The following is a 16,260-nucleotide window of genomic DNA, read 5'->3' on the forward strand; positions in this document are numbered from 1 at the left end:
CAGGAGAAGGTAAGATAGCAAAGGACACTCCCCCTATGATACAACGTGTGGTGACAATGGCCAGGGAAGAAGCCTTTAAACAACACTGGTTATCATTTCAACAGCCTCAGGACACCTCAGCTGGAGAGCTATGATCAGTGGGTGGCTTGTGACGTTTTACTGGGTACAGCACTGCGATTTTGTTTAGCTGATAGGACATCCTGCAACTTGAGATTGCACAGTATCTCCAAGGTTGTTCTGTCTTCCACTCTGATCCAGCCTTCTCCTAAACCACCTTGTTTCACTACTTATTCAACTGAGTTGCACCATGTCCCCATTGCACTCTGTTTCTACATATAGATGTAGATCTGAAAACAACTGGAAATAAATCTGTTCTCTACAATCTTATTTATTTGCCAAACTGAGTAGTCCATTTCCTTGCCTATAGGAGTTTAGGGCCCTTTCTCTGGCGAAACAAGACTGCTCAGCTACTGCTGCCCAGTGCAGCTCCCTTTTAACAGGAGGCAGCTGCAGCAGGCAGTGTCTGACTTGAAATGAGTTTTGCAGCTGGCCATGATTCAAAGGCAGCTTTCACCAGGCACTGTTTTCATATTGTTAACAAATATGATAGCCACTTGGAGGTGGTAGTGAGCAATGGTTTTAATGAAACTAATGTTTGCCATCAAACCAAACTATGATAAAATAAAAAAAGCAAGAACTGCTGGAAGCCTATGAAGCATGCTATAAAAGCATGTGCCATAAAACTGAGACGATATAAATTTTCAGACTAATTTGATTGCTAGTGCAGATGCATAGCCGTTAATGCTCTATGGGTGATACATTAGCGGCAATTGAAACAAGACTAGCTTATTCCACGTTCAGTAAACTGAGCATGAGGTTGGCTGCAAATGGTCTGCTTAGCAGAATAGACTGAACATATGAAAAATTATTCATTATGAACATTTACAACCCACACATGTCATTTATATCATTTGACCACTCAACATAAAAAGTTTATTGTTTTTGGCAAAATAAGCTGCAAACATCCTTAATTGGGATGCAAATTTAATGCACAGTTTAGCACTGTTGACAGCTAAAAGGCTCATATGGACATTTCCATACATTTTTCCACTTACGCTACAGAAGGTGAACAGCAAATACATAGTCAAGAGCCACAATTATTTCAAGTGTAGTATTCTTATTTCACAGTTTTAAATGCTTGTCAGTATCACAAGACTGACTTACAAGATTTTATATGAAATGCACAAAGTGAACAAATTAGGTTTTATAATGAAATCAAACGTGAGAAAGCATGAAAAGCTACAACTAATTTTTCAGACTAACTGCCTAACAGCTTCTACCAAATTTATTGTACAGGATTGATAACTCAGCCTTCTATTACTTGCCTACTGACAGAAAATATTTAGAAAATGTTTAGAAAATATTTATGACAACATATTGTCGAATGCTGGTATTTTCCAATCACTGAAGCAAAGTTCAATGTATATAAACATATTTGACATACTGTTGGCTAGCACAAGCAAGATGAGGCCTGATCTACACCCGGTTAAACTCAGGGTAAGACTTGAATCAATTTTAATGGGAGTTTGATCAGAATTATTGGCTACATCTGTATGTACACAACTGTCTATGGCATGGCTGCCAGCTGGCCTACAGTGTCCTATTAACTTCATTGATGCTACTAAGTGCTATCACCACCTAAATCAGAGATCCTGCAGGAAATCTGCCTATTAAACTCCTTGCCTGCACAGACTCCCAAGCCATACCCAGGAACAGTGCTAGCTGTTTAGGGCCAGGGCACGCTGAGCAGCACACACAGCTGAGTTTCAGTTATACTGCTCAATCTACTAGCTGAGATGTAGCCACTGCAAGCCACTGTGCAAGCCACTTCACAACTTCTACGCACAATAAAAACCTCTCCACTCGTAATTAATACATTCTTGTTGTACAAAGATCACAGATAGCATATACAGGACGCCTATGTCACCAGGTGACACCACTGAAGTCATTTTTCTTTCACTGTCTGCATTTATTTAAATTTATGTTCTAGATGTTAACAATTCTCTTTGTCATACAGAATCTGTACAAAGAGCTAATTTCTCACAGGTCATAAAGCCCTGAATCTTTCTAATCATGTGCTATACATACATATTTAAATTGAAATGCTAGGAAAGCATGCTTATGCCAAATACTATTACTATTCTTCCATTACTATGCAGGTAAAGTACAGCATTTCCATAGAAGTTGTGCATAAGTTTCTGCCCTTACATGCACATGGTTCTGAGTATTCTCCATAGTAACTACAATTTTCCATCTTTTCATCAGAATAAATGTTTTTACTCCTATCTATGTTTCAAGCTACCCTTGTGTCTTGAGTTTTTAGAATGTATGATTAAAGTACATTGCAATGTATGCTTAAATACACTAAAATAAACTTGTAGAAACTTGTGGGTTAGCTGCTCTTTAACAATTCAATTTACTGTAATGATCTGCAAATAAGAAGTGGAGCTTTTCTCCATTTATACAGTCTTGCCAACAAAAATACCAAGCTACTCAGAAGTGCAGAAAAAAAGAGGTGTTGCTTCATATGGGAATAGAAACTGATCCCTTTTGATGTAAATTGCAGCTTCTTATATGAATATCCCTACATATTACACCTGTGACTGTTTAACTGTCATCATCTAAAAATCACATTAGTGAAAACACACTTCAGTAAGTAATGCACTGGAGTCATTAATAAACCATTAGTCGTGGTTCACACAGCCATTTAGAAAGTTTCCAGTATTAGTACATTTTCATTCATAAAATTTCCTTTTGTTATAAAGGGAAATGCCGACTTTATATAAAATCATACGAGACTACTGACTAAAATTTCTTCAAGGACAATTACAGCTTTATTCTTTTTCTCAGCTTACTCATAGGTTATTCTACATAAAGTCTCCGTGTATAACTGTGTAAGTCCTGTTCTGGGCTGGTTCCCTCTCACGTGGGTAAATCTGTCCTGTCATCTCTCAAGACTAGGTTGAACTGCCTTCAGTAAATAGATCTGTACATGGTCAGGATACCTCCGTACTGCAGCCCTGTTTGCTCATCAAGCTCGGCGCCTTGCTTTGTGAGAACTTAGAAATTTTCTAGAAACTGATATCTCTTTCCTAGTCCAGTTTACCACAAGCAAGCAAACAAACAAAACAACAGTAATGCACATACATACCTAGCATGAGCATAACATACTTGCACCTTGTTTCTGCCTTTTCACTTTGCTACTGTGGTATAAAGAAATATTCATAAAATTGTGATTTCAAACGTGATTACTTTGTTTATACTCAGCTTTTCTTAAAAAGGCAGAACCTTAATTTCATTCACAAATTTTGCCATGAAAATGCTATAGCATTTTCTGCAAAACAGGGAGTTATGTTAGTCAGTAGTTAGTCACAGCACAGCTTTGTACTGTAAAATACAGTGTTAATAAAACTGTCAAACCTCTTACCTGCTTGTCTACTCCATTGTATGAGAAACTTACTTTATTGACCGGAAGAATGTTTTTCACATTGAAGTAGAATCCAAAGTAAACCATGTTAAAAACTCCGTGACGGCCCAGTGTTGCAGTAAGACCTTTGTTGAGTCCATGGAGGCCCAAACCATCAGTTCTGATGATCTGCTGAGCTTGAACAAAGCTAGATGGTTGCTTCACAAGTTAAGTAAAGGAAGGAAGAGATCATCTTTAGAAAAAGAAAACAATAACCTCTGCCTCATTTCAATCCCGTTGACAAACACAGTGTTGCCAGCTCCTGTCATTTTATCTTAAGTATCGCCATATTTTTTTTCATTACAAAAAATATTCCTCATTTTTCTGATTGCAGAAAAAAAGATGAAAACATCCCTAAAGCAAAGAAAGCAATCTTAAAATCATCATTTCAAAGGTTAGTTAAATTTTATAGAGAAACTCATGGCATCAGATGTGTGAATTTGGCAAGAGTTTGCTTTTTTTTTTAAATCACAGTGTGTGCTGTTAAGATTATGACAGATGAAACCCTTGCACAACTAGAGTATACAACAATAATTCTGGACAATTAGAAGATTAGAAAAAAAGCTTCTAAAGTAAAACCAGTGGCACAGGGGCATGCACTACAAGGGAATGATGAAAGAACAGAATTAGAACAGGAAATAAGTTGAGCCATTATGGATAGGATAGCAAGTTGTTGGGAGCCACAGATTGGAGCCGCAAAGGACAATATAAATATCTGTGTTGAGCAGTTTGGCAGTTCCAGATTCAGTGTTAGAAATAAAATTGGAAGATGACAAAAGGCATATATGCTATCTCAGAATGTTTAATTTTATAACACTGACTTTTGAAGGAGTTACTGAGTACACAGAACTTTTTAAAACTAGACCATACATTAAATGATTTTCTGTCATTGAGGCAGGCAACTAACTTTAATATTGTGGTAAAACTCTAGAAAAGAAGGCACAATTTTTTTTTTCTCGTAAGCATCCAACTGGAAATCCTGTTCTGCACTCCGGCTGAATAACTTGAGGTAAAAGGTGTAGTTAGACTTTGAAAATCACAACACCGAGGTATCACAATCACCAAGGTATAGATTTAGGAAATTGACTTTAGAAATCCTGTTTTGAAAATAATGTCCAAAAGGCATAGAAATCCTCTTAGCCAGCCAACTGCTACCTAATAAGAAACAGAGAGGACAAAACTTCCTCAGGATCCCCTTATATAACAATGAGTTCCACAGACGCTATCTGCCTGACTAAATACCCGTTTGATCTGTACCACAATATACTGTGATACTACTGATGATACTTCTGAAGTATTAGATCTCTTTTTAGCAGAATTATGGAAAAGCTCCTCTCAAAAAACTGTTGTTGTGAGTTTGTTTTTTCCAAAGCATAAAACCAGCTCTAGGTAATCAAACATTTAATTATAAGGGAAAAGATGACTTCCACTAGGCTGGTCAAACATGAAAATACAGAAGAATTTTGACTACAGTGCTGTGAACATTGCTAATTTCAATGTGCTTGTTTATTGCCTTCCCATTTCAAAATATCACTGTAGTGATCAACACCATCAGCCAAATTATCCCTGTTATAACTGACACAGCATATCACTGCTTATTTAGGTGACTGACAGATCTGGTCTTTAATACTAGGTTTCATTCTGTTTTTTCATATTTAGCAACCAATATTATCCTGTTAATGCTTTGAACACATTTTACTAAATTCACTTTCCTAACTACTACCAGGATTCAAATCAGAATCTATTAAAAAATGTAGATTCCCAATATGGAATGTGGTCCAGATACTTGCAATAGCACCTTTTCTCATGCACAAAAAATGAAGATTAGACCTTTAAAAAAAGAACAAAAACAAACAAAAAATACTAGTTGTCTGGAATAAAGTGATTTAAGCTGAAGAGAGCAGCTTTCAATAGTAAGGTATCCCTTGGTCTTATACTGAATACAGATTTACTTCTGACTCACAAAGAATGCCTGCCAGTTGCTGAACACCCGAGATGAGATTCATCAGTCCTAATGTCTATATCTGCAAACTCTATATCTACAACTGAGCTACTAAAAAAGACTCCTTTTTTAGTCCTTTAGCAATAAGGAGGGCTACCCTAGACATTTAAAATGTCAGCTGATCAAGACACAGAAGTTCTAAATTCTATGCTAATGACAAAAGGACCTGAGGATAACTAATCTGGAGAAATTTGCTGTATAAACAACCAGAGTTTGACTCACTCCAGACAATTGCTGACTTGTACTTAATAGAGACCTAGACAGCAAGATGAGACTGTCATCTCATCTTAGAGCACAAACTTGTAAAATCAAGTGAGAAGACTTTTATAATCACATCAGCATCTATAGCCAATGAGTTTTCCATGGCTACAGGGAAAAGACAAACAAAAAAAATAGGGACTTCTATCTAAAAAAAAATTGCAATATTTTTACCTGCAGCAATCCAAATGACAATAGTGCCAATGTGTGATTTATTGCAGCCTTCCTCTTTAAACCTATCAGCCCTAGAAAGATGATCTGGTACCACTGAATAATTCAACTGTCACTGTACTGTGTGAATATTTGTTTTGGGGGTGTGCAGGAGTCTGGGTGTGGGTGTATGTGTTCATGCTCTTCCTTGTTCCTTTAAACAAGATGTATTTATTATTTCAATACAGTAGTCAAAGAAATATGTGACCTGCATTAGGTTTCATCATATAATATGAAAGCTACACAATGGGATAGGTACATACCTTACCTAAACCTTTTAGAAAAACAGTGCATGGTAATGAAGTGAGTGTACCATTACCCTACACTCTGTAATAACGTGCATGTGCTTCTTCCAGTAGGCTTGAGTTTACATGCTTTGTATGGAATGTCTTTTAACATGTTCTTAATGAGAACTTGAGATTGTGGTACTGAAGCCACTAGTTTTTCTGATTTACAAATTCTAAAATTATAATCCTTTTAAAAATAGATATTTAAAATGGATATCTGTGATTTAAGAACTTAAGACCCCTAGAGTATTTAATATCTGGGCAAATAGATACTTTCAATCCTATTTTAAGTGTAAATTAGGTACCTTCCTGAGATAGAAATCCTCCCATGCACTGCTTTCTCCTTGCAGTAACTCAACCCTTTTTTTTTCCTGTACAGTATGAACAATTTGTTTCAGTGGTTTTACTGCTCATAGTTAAAAAATGTCTAGGCCAGAGACCCTGGGCAACCTGACATCTCTGGTATGCATTGAGAATGTAACAAAAATTTATCAAATGTTATAAAATTTATTCTCTAGGGGAGTGCTTCTCTGAATGAATTACAGAGTCCATAACAGCTACTTTTAACATCAATAAATTCATCCAAGATCATGAAATCTATCAGCTACATTTCAACATAAAAGACACCAGCTGGACCCTGCCCAGGGCATTGTACCTCAGTATCTTATGCCAACCCTCTGTTCTCACTAGAGGTCTGGAGCCTGCCAGGGTAAACGTACGTAAGAGTCTCAGATTTGTACTTCAGGATAAGAATTCTTCACTGTACTACTGGCAGCTGTGGGAGTAAAGAGGTGCGCTGAATATCTGCAGTGGAAATACTGACACAGAGGACAGTACTGTATGCATCTTGATGCACGTCTGACAGCATAATTTAATGAATCTTTTATCTCATTTTTCCTTTTCCACTAGGCTTGTGGGAAAATCAATTGCATCAACCCACTACAGTACAGATATTTTGGTTTAAACATGAACTTTCAAGTGCACAACACTTAATAAAGCAAAACAAACAGCGGTGCAATTCTCATACCTCTGTGAAACTGTTTCGATTTGCCTGCAAGGTAACCTTTACTACTTCAAAAGGGTTGACCACAACTGCCTCCGTTAGTCCAGATCCCAAGCCAGCAACTGCAAACGCCTAGGAAAGTTAATCAATATGTAAAAATGAAGTAGTAAAATATATTCAGATTATGAAACGGAATGAGAGAATACAATGAAAGACTTCAGCTATGCGTCAGTGTTCTACTACAAAAAAAAAAAAAAAGCTAGACCTTGATCGGATGCTGACAGTTCTTGAAGACAATATGACAATAGCCACAAACCACATTCCAAAAAATGCAAAATAAAGTGTCATAGCGCTCTGTGGTATTGATTTATGATGAAAACATGGAAAAACAATGCCCTCCTATCAGCTTTGGGTGGAGCCTGAATAAAAATACAAATATAAATGCAGTCACACAGCAAGGAAAAAAGCTAGAAGTGAGGTAATTAGTCAAACTGTGCAAAGAGAAGAAAAGTCCCCCTAAGCAAACACCCAACTTGAAAAGGTTTGGATGGGAATAAGTGGCACACATGGAAATGTCAGCGCTCTTTCAGAGGGTGAATTATTTCCATTTATTTAGAAGCTGATGGTAATTACAGCCACAGAAATGGTGATATTCACTACTTTGCTTTCCTCAGGAAACAGAATTAGAAATATGGGTTGTTTTTTTTTTGTTGGTTTTTGTTTTTGCTTCTAGTAACAGAAAAATAATTTAAATATTCAGATCTCTTAAGAAAAATCAGTGATTAATTTTTGTGATCACTTTGCACTTCTATTGCTTCCATTTCTTGTCTCTAAACTTTTGAGTGGCTGAAAAGAGTCCCAGGACCATAATACAATATGTTGAGTATATCTGTCAAAATTCAAGGAAAAACAGTGGTGAGGAAAAAACAATAGTGAGAAAAATAATTCATTCAATACAGAAGGTTTTGAGCCAGGACTCTAGGGAGCTCAAGAAAGAGAATGGTAAACTGGGAGGGTAGTGGCAGGCATTATCCGTAGTGCCTTTGCCTCCAGCCATACTACCATATTACCAACACACCAATTTTTTCAATGTAAAATAGGAACATAATCTATCCCTTTCACCATCAACTAGCAGGAATATGATGCTAATGTATACATCTCTCTTTTGACAGTAATTTTTCTCTCAGAAAGAATTCTGTGGAGGCACTTCTGGACATTCTGTGTAGCTTAAGCCAGAATCTCTCTCAGTTGTTTTTTCTCTCTCTATCATGCCTACCTCAAAAAAGAGCAAAAATGCCTCTATGGTAATCAAAAATGCACCAAAAATGTGCAAGAACATTGGGATGGCTGGTAGCTGTTTTACCTGCTGTATGAATTGGAGCAGCTTTTGGTCAGCAATGACGTGTTTATTTTTTATGGGCAATTTTCTCAAGATTTTCCTGAAAATTTTAACACAGTTGGTATTGGGAATTTTTCACTACCCTAACCTATGTAGCGTGTCTAGAATATCAGTTCTTTCATATAATTGTCATGCCATTATTGTGAAAAATATGCATTAACTATCATTTATAGAAAGTAGTAATACAAAACTTATTCTAAAAGATACCATAGAATTAAGCCCTATACATGAGCAGGCAGACTAGCATGCTAGCCACATTCAGTATAAAATCATTTTGTGTACCCCTTAAAATTTGGGCTTCCAATATGGAAGGAAACAGATGGGATTGTTCAATGTATATGTCTGAAAATAGAACATGAAGTGTTATCATACATACCAGTCCTGGTGATAAAGATGAATATCCTAGTAGCTTCTTGTATTGTTCAAAGGTGAAGAACTATAAAGAAAAGTTAGACTGAAATTGCATGGAAGAAATTGTGAGTCAATTACACAAGATAGTAAACCAAATTACAATATTTCACTACCTCATATCTTAAGTAGTCACATGCAGAGCTGAAAAATAAACACAAGCTATTTTTCATTTTTCAATGAGTTTCATGCTCACTCTATCAGTGTTTAATGTGCAAATGAAGATAACTAGGCTTCAAAACCGAAGTATAACATGCACAACATCAGCATAAATGCAATTAATATTTCATATAAGAGTTCACTTAAAACACAGTTTTTGTTTTCAGTTTATTATTTTTCCTCTATCATCTAATTTTCTTATACTGGTTTAAATGTAGTAGCAGATACTACATCCCACAAGAAATCATCCTTGTATTTAATATAACATATTGCAGTCACCTTCCTATATCTTATATATTGATCTACTTCTCAACAGAAAGATGTAATTGCACATTTTTAAGATGGAAAGTGAGTAGGTTATTATAGTTTCTAATTTTCAAGAGACACATCTCTTATAGTTCTTGCTCTTTATAAATAAGTGTCAGTCAGTGGCAGTGGTGCTCAGAAGTTCTGATCATCTGAAGTTCCTGAGTTTAAAATGCTAAGTTCTTTTGTGTTTGAACTTCAAGAAAGAAATGAGAACCTTTTTTCACCTGCACCAATGTTCTTCAGTTAAGACCTGCTTAATCTAAAAAGATGCTAGGATCTCACTGAATACAACAGAGATACAGGTGTTAATAATAAGACCATATTTACAAAAGTAGGACATGTATTACACTTCTATAACACAAAATTAAGATTTTAAATACAGAAAGCTGAAGGACTGAATATTCTAGCCAGTGGATAAATGTTCTTTTTTATTATCAAAAAGGATTACAGTGTTTTGCAGAAAAGGCCCTATAAACAGAGCCTTGATTACAACTGCAATCCAAATAGTGTACAGATCTCACATTCATTTTGCAAACATCCTGCAAATATATTTAAAATCATTGTACTTTGACAACAATCAGAAAAGACAGAAGATTTTCTTAGACTGTAGGTCTGTCTTATTGGATAACTGAAGATATCGTTTTACTTATAGGGAAAAGGAAATCTTTGAGAAAGTGTCAGTTGTAGGATAGTTACTTCTCAGAACTAAATTCAATTCTTACTGCAATAAAAGTTTGCTTTATTCACTCTCCAGCATCTTCCTACTCATTGCTGCCCTCCTAACCTTTAATGGAATTTCTGGTATTCCTTAATGTTTTCCATAGTGTCACAGATCTGTAAAATGGTTGTAATAAAGGCAGAAATACATTGATAGCAATTTTTTGGTCTTAAAATTTTTACCTTAAAAATCAATCGCTTCCTACAGTCATAAATAAAATAAGTACTTAATAGTAACTATGTTTCATATCATTTTTGAAAGAAAATAAATAAATACCAGTAAAACCCAATCTAAATGTTTCTGGATATAATAGAGCTAGTATACATACAGTTTTGCTAAAAGTATCCAACTATATCATATGGATTTATATTATCTATATCTACCCTAGTTGTTTTTAAAAAAAGAGTAATTTGTCTTTCTCTCTACGGTTGTATTAAGTTAATAGCCTTGTGCAAAAAAAAATCCCACAATAAACGTATTTAATGCATGCTTTTGTGTATATAATAACCAATATTGTCCATCTGGCAAAGATACACTTTAATTCACAGAAAATAGTCAAAGTACTTACCAGATGTCTCAATAACACTAAGGTAAAAATACATGCTTAAAACAAGATGTCTGGGAATGCACGAACAATATAAATCGCCCCAAAAGTTCATCTGTTAACCATTCTATTGGCATCATCACTTCTTTTCTCCAAGTTTAATCTAACATAAATTTATAAACTTTGACTTTTCATCTTACAGAAATACCTATTTTCCTTCTTAGGAAGGGAAATAAAGAGAAAGAATAAAAAGAAATAGCAAGACAGACATGAGAATCTACTTGCATAAATTGAACCTGCATCTTTGACACAACATGAAAGCTGTGGCTAAATAACTTTGTTTTAGCAGCTTTATATTTTTTAGCAAATAATCATTTCAGGTAAACATATTTCAGTAGCAAAATTAAATCCACAGCAAAATTAAATTTCTTCTTAGTACAAAATCTGCTTAGCTCAGTCTCTATACACTTTTATGAGATATAAAAGACACCTTACTCAGAAGTTTTCAAAAAAGTTCATTACAAACCCAAACAAGGCAAAAAAATTGCCCTTCTATCTTTTGTGCTTTCTATGACCTCAATAGGCATTGACGCAGATCTTCATGACCCTAGCCAGTTTGGCAATGGGCAAGGGACATATTTAGGCCTCTTGAAATATGGAACACCTTCAGAGGAATAAAAGGTGGAGAATGAGCCAAAGGAAGCAGTGAGTTTCCATTAGTGTTTTACATTTATATCCAAACAAGTTTAGTGGAAATTAGGAGAAGAGAAATTAAGCCAAGCTTAATTCTCTTTGGGCCAAAGCATAGATTCAAACCCTACTTGGACGTTAGAAGTTGTGCTGGCAGATAACATCTGACATTAAATAGCTTCAGTCTCCAAGATCTTACAAGTACATCACTGTACTGCCCTATTCTTCCAGTGCAGAACAGAGCTGCTATCTCAAGATAACTTAATGCTCTGTTGGTGTCCTTGGAACAGCAAAAAGTTTATAGGAATAGTGCTAAGAATTAAGAAATTGATGATTTAATTAAAAAGCACATTTAGCATTTAGACCTGTTTCTCAAAGTTTCAGAAACCACACTGGGCTCTCACATTGATGCCCAAGAAGTATGTAGAAAGCATCTCACTAAGTAGCAGCAGTAAAATATATAAGAAGTTTATGATGTACAAAAGGAGGCTGAGACAACTGAGTTTGTTTACCCTGAAGTTATGAAGGCTAAGGGAATCTACTTCCTGTCTTATACTGTCTAGAGAAAGGTTAAAGAGAAGACACTCAGACTGTTCTCAGAGGTTCACAAAAACAACAACAAAAAAAGAAGCAAGACGCAAAGCTACAACAGAGAAAATTTGGATTGAATATAAGGTAAAATTCTTTATAGTGAGAGCAATTGAGCACTGAAGCAAGAACACAGACAGGCTGCAGTCTTCATCCTGGAAAATTTTGAGAACTCAGGGTTCTAACTATGAAGTCAGAAATGCTTTGGGTAGTAGGTCATCAGATGACCCACAGAGATTTCTCCCAATTTAAATGTTTTTATTATTTTATAACTATATTTAATATTGTGGAGACTAAGCCACAGGACTAAGAGAAAGTGATTTGTCATTTTTGAATGACTCAGGCTGGTAGGAGAGAAATCAAACTTGGGTTTGTATTTTAACTAAATATATGCTGGAATCTGAAATGCATGATCAGATGAACTTTAAGTCATTTGTACTGCAATGAAATAAAGACACAGCCAAAACATCAGTCTGAAGAAAACAAGTTATTAGGAAGCTTTTAAATATCATCCATTTTTCTTCACTGCCACTTTGCCATTAAATTGAACTTCAGTTTGCTTAGTTGTGTATCAAATAATTTTGAGATAGACGACATCATTTGCATCTAAAATGCTAGTGCAAACAAGAAGATAACATTAGCAGAATTCCTATTACAAGGTCACATCCTGGCACTTAATTCTAATATTCTTCCTCTATAAAGGAATTGGAACATGAATGATTAATAGCAGGCTAAGGCTCAGGACCATGTGCAGTTTTTTAGAATGAAACAAAAAAAGAAAGAAAGGAAAATCAAGATGTTCTGTATAGTAACTGCTTTTAAACATACTTGATGCAACTATAGAAAACTTCAAAGTTGTGAAGTGAAAGACAAAATGGACTCTTTGATAGATTTAGAACTGTAAGATGAGGTGACTTTTTTAAAGTAGATTTTGATAAAAGGGATTGTATGGTATAACTGAACAAAATTTGGTGTAATGATATATATTTGCATAGGAGTTGTACTAAAACTATGATCTACAAACTGACATAGGGGATAATAAAAGGAAATCAGATCAACATTTGACACTGAATACATTCTTATAGGCTAGCATCCATTTCAAGTTTAAAAGAGCTGGAGTAAAACATTCTTTGCATGATAGGAAGTTGTACCCACATATATACTCAATCTGGAAAAAAGCAACAATACAGACAAGGGTGTTCTTTGAAGTATATGAAAAATCTCAGGCAGCACTTAAAACCTACAGATACAGTACTTCAATTTTCTTAGTAAATACTTACTAGGAGTGGCTTCCTTAATTGTTCTTGTGCTCATTTATTAAGCCATGCACAGTATTAGTTGCTTTGTAAATTGGTAGGTGTTTCCAATTAAAGTTTAAAGCAGAGGTAATTGTGAAGCTAAAATCTGGCTTCCAGTATTTTATTATAAACTTTGTTTGTATAAACTAATCACAATTTGTTTTTTAGTAACATTATATTCACGATATATTCAGATAAAAAATGTCCTAGCTTTTAAAAGCATTATCCTACACTTCTTAATCAAGTAGAGTTTTTATTCAACAGAAAAGTTTCCTCCTTGTAAAAATCAGATCAACATGCCAAAGAATCTTAAGAATCAAATGTCAATCAGTGTGGAAGAAACACAATATATTAGAGCTGTTCTTCTTCTTGCTTATGTTTTTAAAGGGAAAAGTACGTTGATTAATTTTTTTACCTTCACTGCCCTTTTGGGTGTCTCAGCCAAGATGGGAGGGAGTATTCCTTTGTAGAAACCAAGCAATCTATTGAAGAAAAAAACATCATTTTTCGTATGGATAAACAGCAGATCATTGCCATATTGCCAATTCAATTTTCCCTTTCAGCCAAAGCAATTAACCTTTCCAAACATACAAACACATAATAGTAATGCTTTTTCTTTTCTTTACTAATTAATGTATTACCTAATCTATTATGTGCTAGTGAAAAGACAATCAAAAGTCAGGAATTAAAAAGTAAAAATTTTCCAGAGTAGACAAGAAATTATATTTAAAAGAAGAGGAACAATTTTGACAGTGATGATGAAGTACTATTTCATCGTATGTGTTTTTTTGATGTAGCAATAATGATATTTAAAATTGAAGTAACAAAATACAAATTTGAAAAAAACCTTGATTTAAGCAAGCTGCATACAAAAATCTGCATGCTCATTTCAGATACTAGGTTAAGGCATCTTTTAAAATTTTGGTTTTTACATGCTTGAAAATACATGAAATGACTTTTTTGGACAATTCAGTTTTCAATACAAGTTAGGTATTCACAGAGACAATACATGGATTTCATCTTGGAAAAAAACTAAAAAAAAAAAAAGTAGTAATGTCTTGCTACTGTACTCATTCAGGACTTTGCCCTTCTCCAGGCCTGGCCCCATAAATGGTCAAGGGATTTACAGTAGATGTAGTCTTCTGGAGTTCGGCTGAAGCCAAGTGTCGATCTATTGCAATACTTTGCATTACCTAAATTTTATATATATATATAATTTAGGTATTTGAAGGCAGCCTGAGTTCCACTTACTAGACAAGGTTGGATCTTGGGAATACATCAGATAGTTCTCAGAATCCCCAACTGAGGTAAAAGTAGACATTGTTTGTGACTGCTAGGCCTCCACATTACAGAGGTAGTGCTTAGCAATTAGCAAAAAGCTACCTTATCAGCTAACAAGAGTATATCTTAACACTTATCCATCTTCAGATATCTTATGCTTCTTTAAAGACTGTAGGAGGAAAACAGTCTACAGAAGAAATCACTTTTAGAAATGTTTAAAGGTGATTCATCTTTATAAAACTGCCCACTATACAGGATATTTTTGCAGGGTGTAAAACAGTAATCACATCAACAGAATCTTCTATAGCTATCTTATGCACATCAAAGAAAAACAATTAAATTCACAATCCTCATCCAACTGTAAAAAGCTACAAATGCTGTACCATCTTTTTCACCCTCCTTCTAACATTTCTTTGAAGTTCTGTTACTAAGCTACTCCACTGTAAATAAAATATTTAGGTTTTGAAGAGTTTCCAGAGTGGGAATATCACTTATAGTTCCTCTGAAGATATAGATTCCAGTCTACTATGAAAAGAAACTTTGATCATTTTATACATTGATGGTTTCATGACAAAACCCTGAACGTCCCTAGCTAAGAGATTTCAGGAATTCATTGGAGGAGTCAGATGTTTGAATTTCTTCCAAGTCTCAGTTTAGGAACAGAAAAAAATATAGATACACAAACATACATCTATACCTACATGTATTGCTCTACAGATGTAGATATAGATATAACCAGACATATAGATATACATAACCATAGATATTGACAAAACAATATAGGTATAAATAGAGTGACTACAGTTTTAGCTTTTAACAGTTTATATATATTCACAGTATACTCTTGCTGATTCAGCAAGCTATTGAAACATGGAACAACTTTATGCATGTGATTCATATAGTTTAACATGAGTTCAAACTGAAATCATGGTCCAAGAAGGATCAGCAAAAAAGAACTCAAATTCCTATAAACACCTTCTTCCTTACAGTTCAATCTAAAACACTGTAAGTGTATTTACAACAAGCATCACATTTAGAATTTCTAGTACTCCAGCATGATTGGAAATGGAAAGTGGAATATGCTCCACTGCTCTACACACAGGTGTAGTTCTAACTAATGAGAAGTGAGACCTAAACTTTATCCAGATTTTCTCATTACAAAAATATGTATAAATGGCGAGATAACTCTGTTAGTTCTAATTCCCACAACAGCATTACCTGGACTTACACAGCGGTTCAGGTTGCTTTTTTAGAGTAGCCTTCATGCATGTTAAAATAGATGTACCTATTGAAAATATAAGTTACATAACATTCCTGTGGGCTATGAATATATCAGGAAAACTCTTCAGAGAAATTGTAGAGGGGAAGAATAACCTGAACTGAGCAACACATTCACAATCTCAGCAATATCGGTAGACAAAAAATTGCTTCTAAAAAGAAATCCAAAATTCTGCCACATTTCAATATTGAAATACCAGCTATTCAGATGACTAGTAGGGCAAGTTTTGGGCTGTTTGAAAATTCTAGAAAAGTGAGAACTGAAAACACTAAAAGCAATTATCCATTACTCCTGAATCACA

At 34.8% G+C, this 16,260-nt stretch overlaps 1 protein-coding gene across 7 annotated transcripts in view; it reads right to left on the bottom strand.

The window, feature by feature from the left end:
* The window catches only part of SLC25A21 (solute carrier family 25 member 21), a 231,343-nt gene that overhangs the window by 9,359 nt on the left and 205,724 nt on the right, over positions 1-16,260 (bottom strand). For 4 of the 7 annotated variants that reach the window (XM_090141344.1, XM_090141342.1, XM_031593833.2 and 1 more), the window contains 4 exons: positions 13,815-13,881; positions 9,062-9,121; positions 7,311-7,418; positions 3,521-3,685 (listed from right to left, as the gene is read on the bottom strand). In XM_090141344.1, coding sequence (XP_089997470.1) covers positions 3,521-3,685; positions 7,311-7,418; positions 9,062-9,121; positions 13,815-13,881 — 400 coding nt within the window. Of the gene's footprint in view, positions 1-3,520; positions 3,686-3,706; positions 4,682-7,310; positions 7,419-9,061; positions 9,122-13,814; positions 13,882-16,260 lie in introns of those variants that run through there. The other 3 variants (XM_090141343.1, XM_090141347.1, XM_090141345.1) reach the window with 3 other exon arrangements.

This window comes from Phasianus colchicus, chromosome 5 (assembly GCF_987193195.1).
Source record: "Phasianus colchicus chromosome 5, bPhaCol1.hap1.1, whole genome shotgun sequence".
NCBI classification, from domain to species: domain Eukaryota; kingdom Metazoa; phylum Chordata; class Aves; order Galliformes; family Phasianidae; genus Phasianus; species Phasianus colchicus.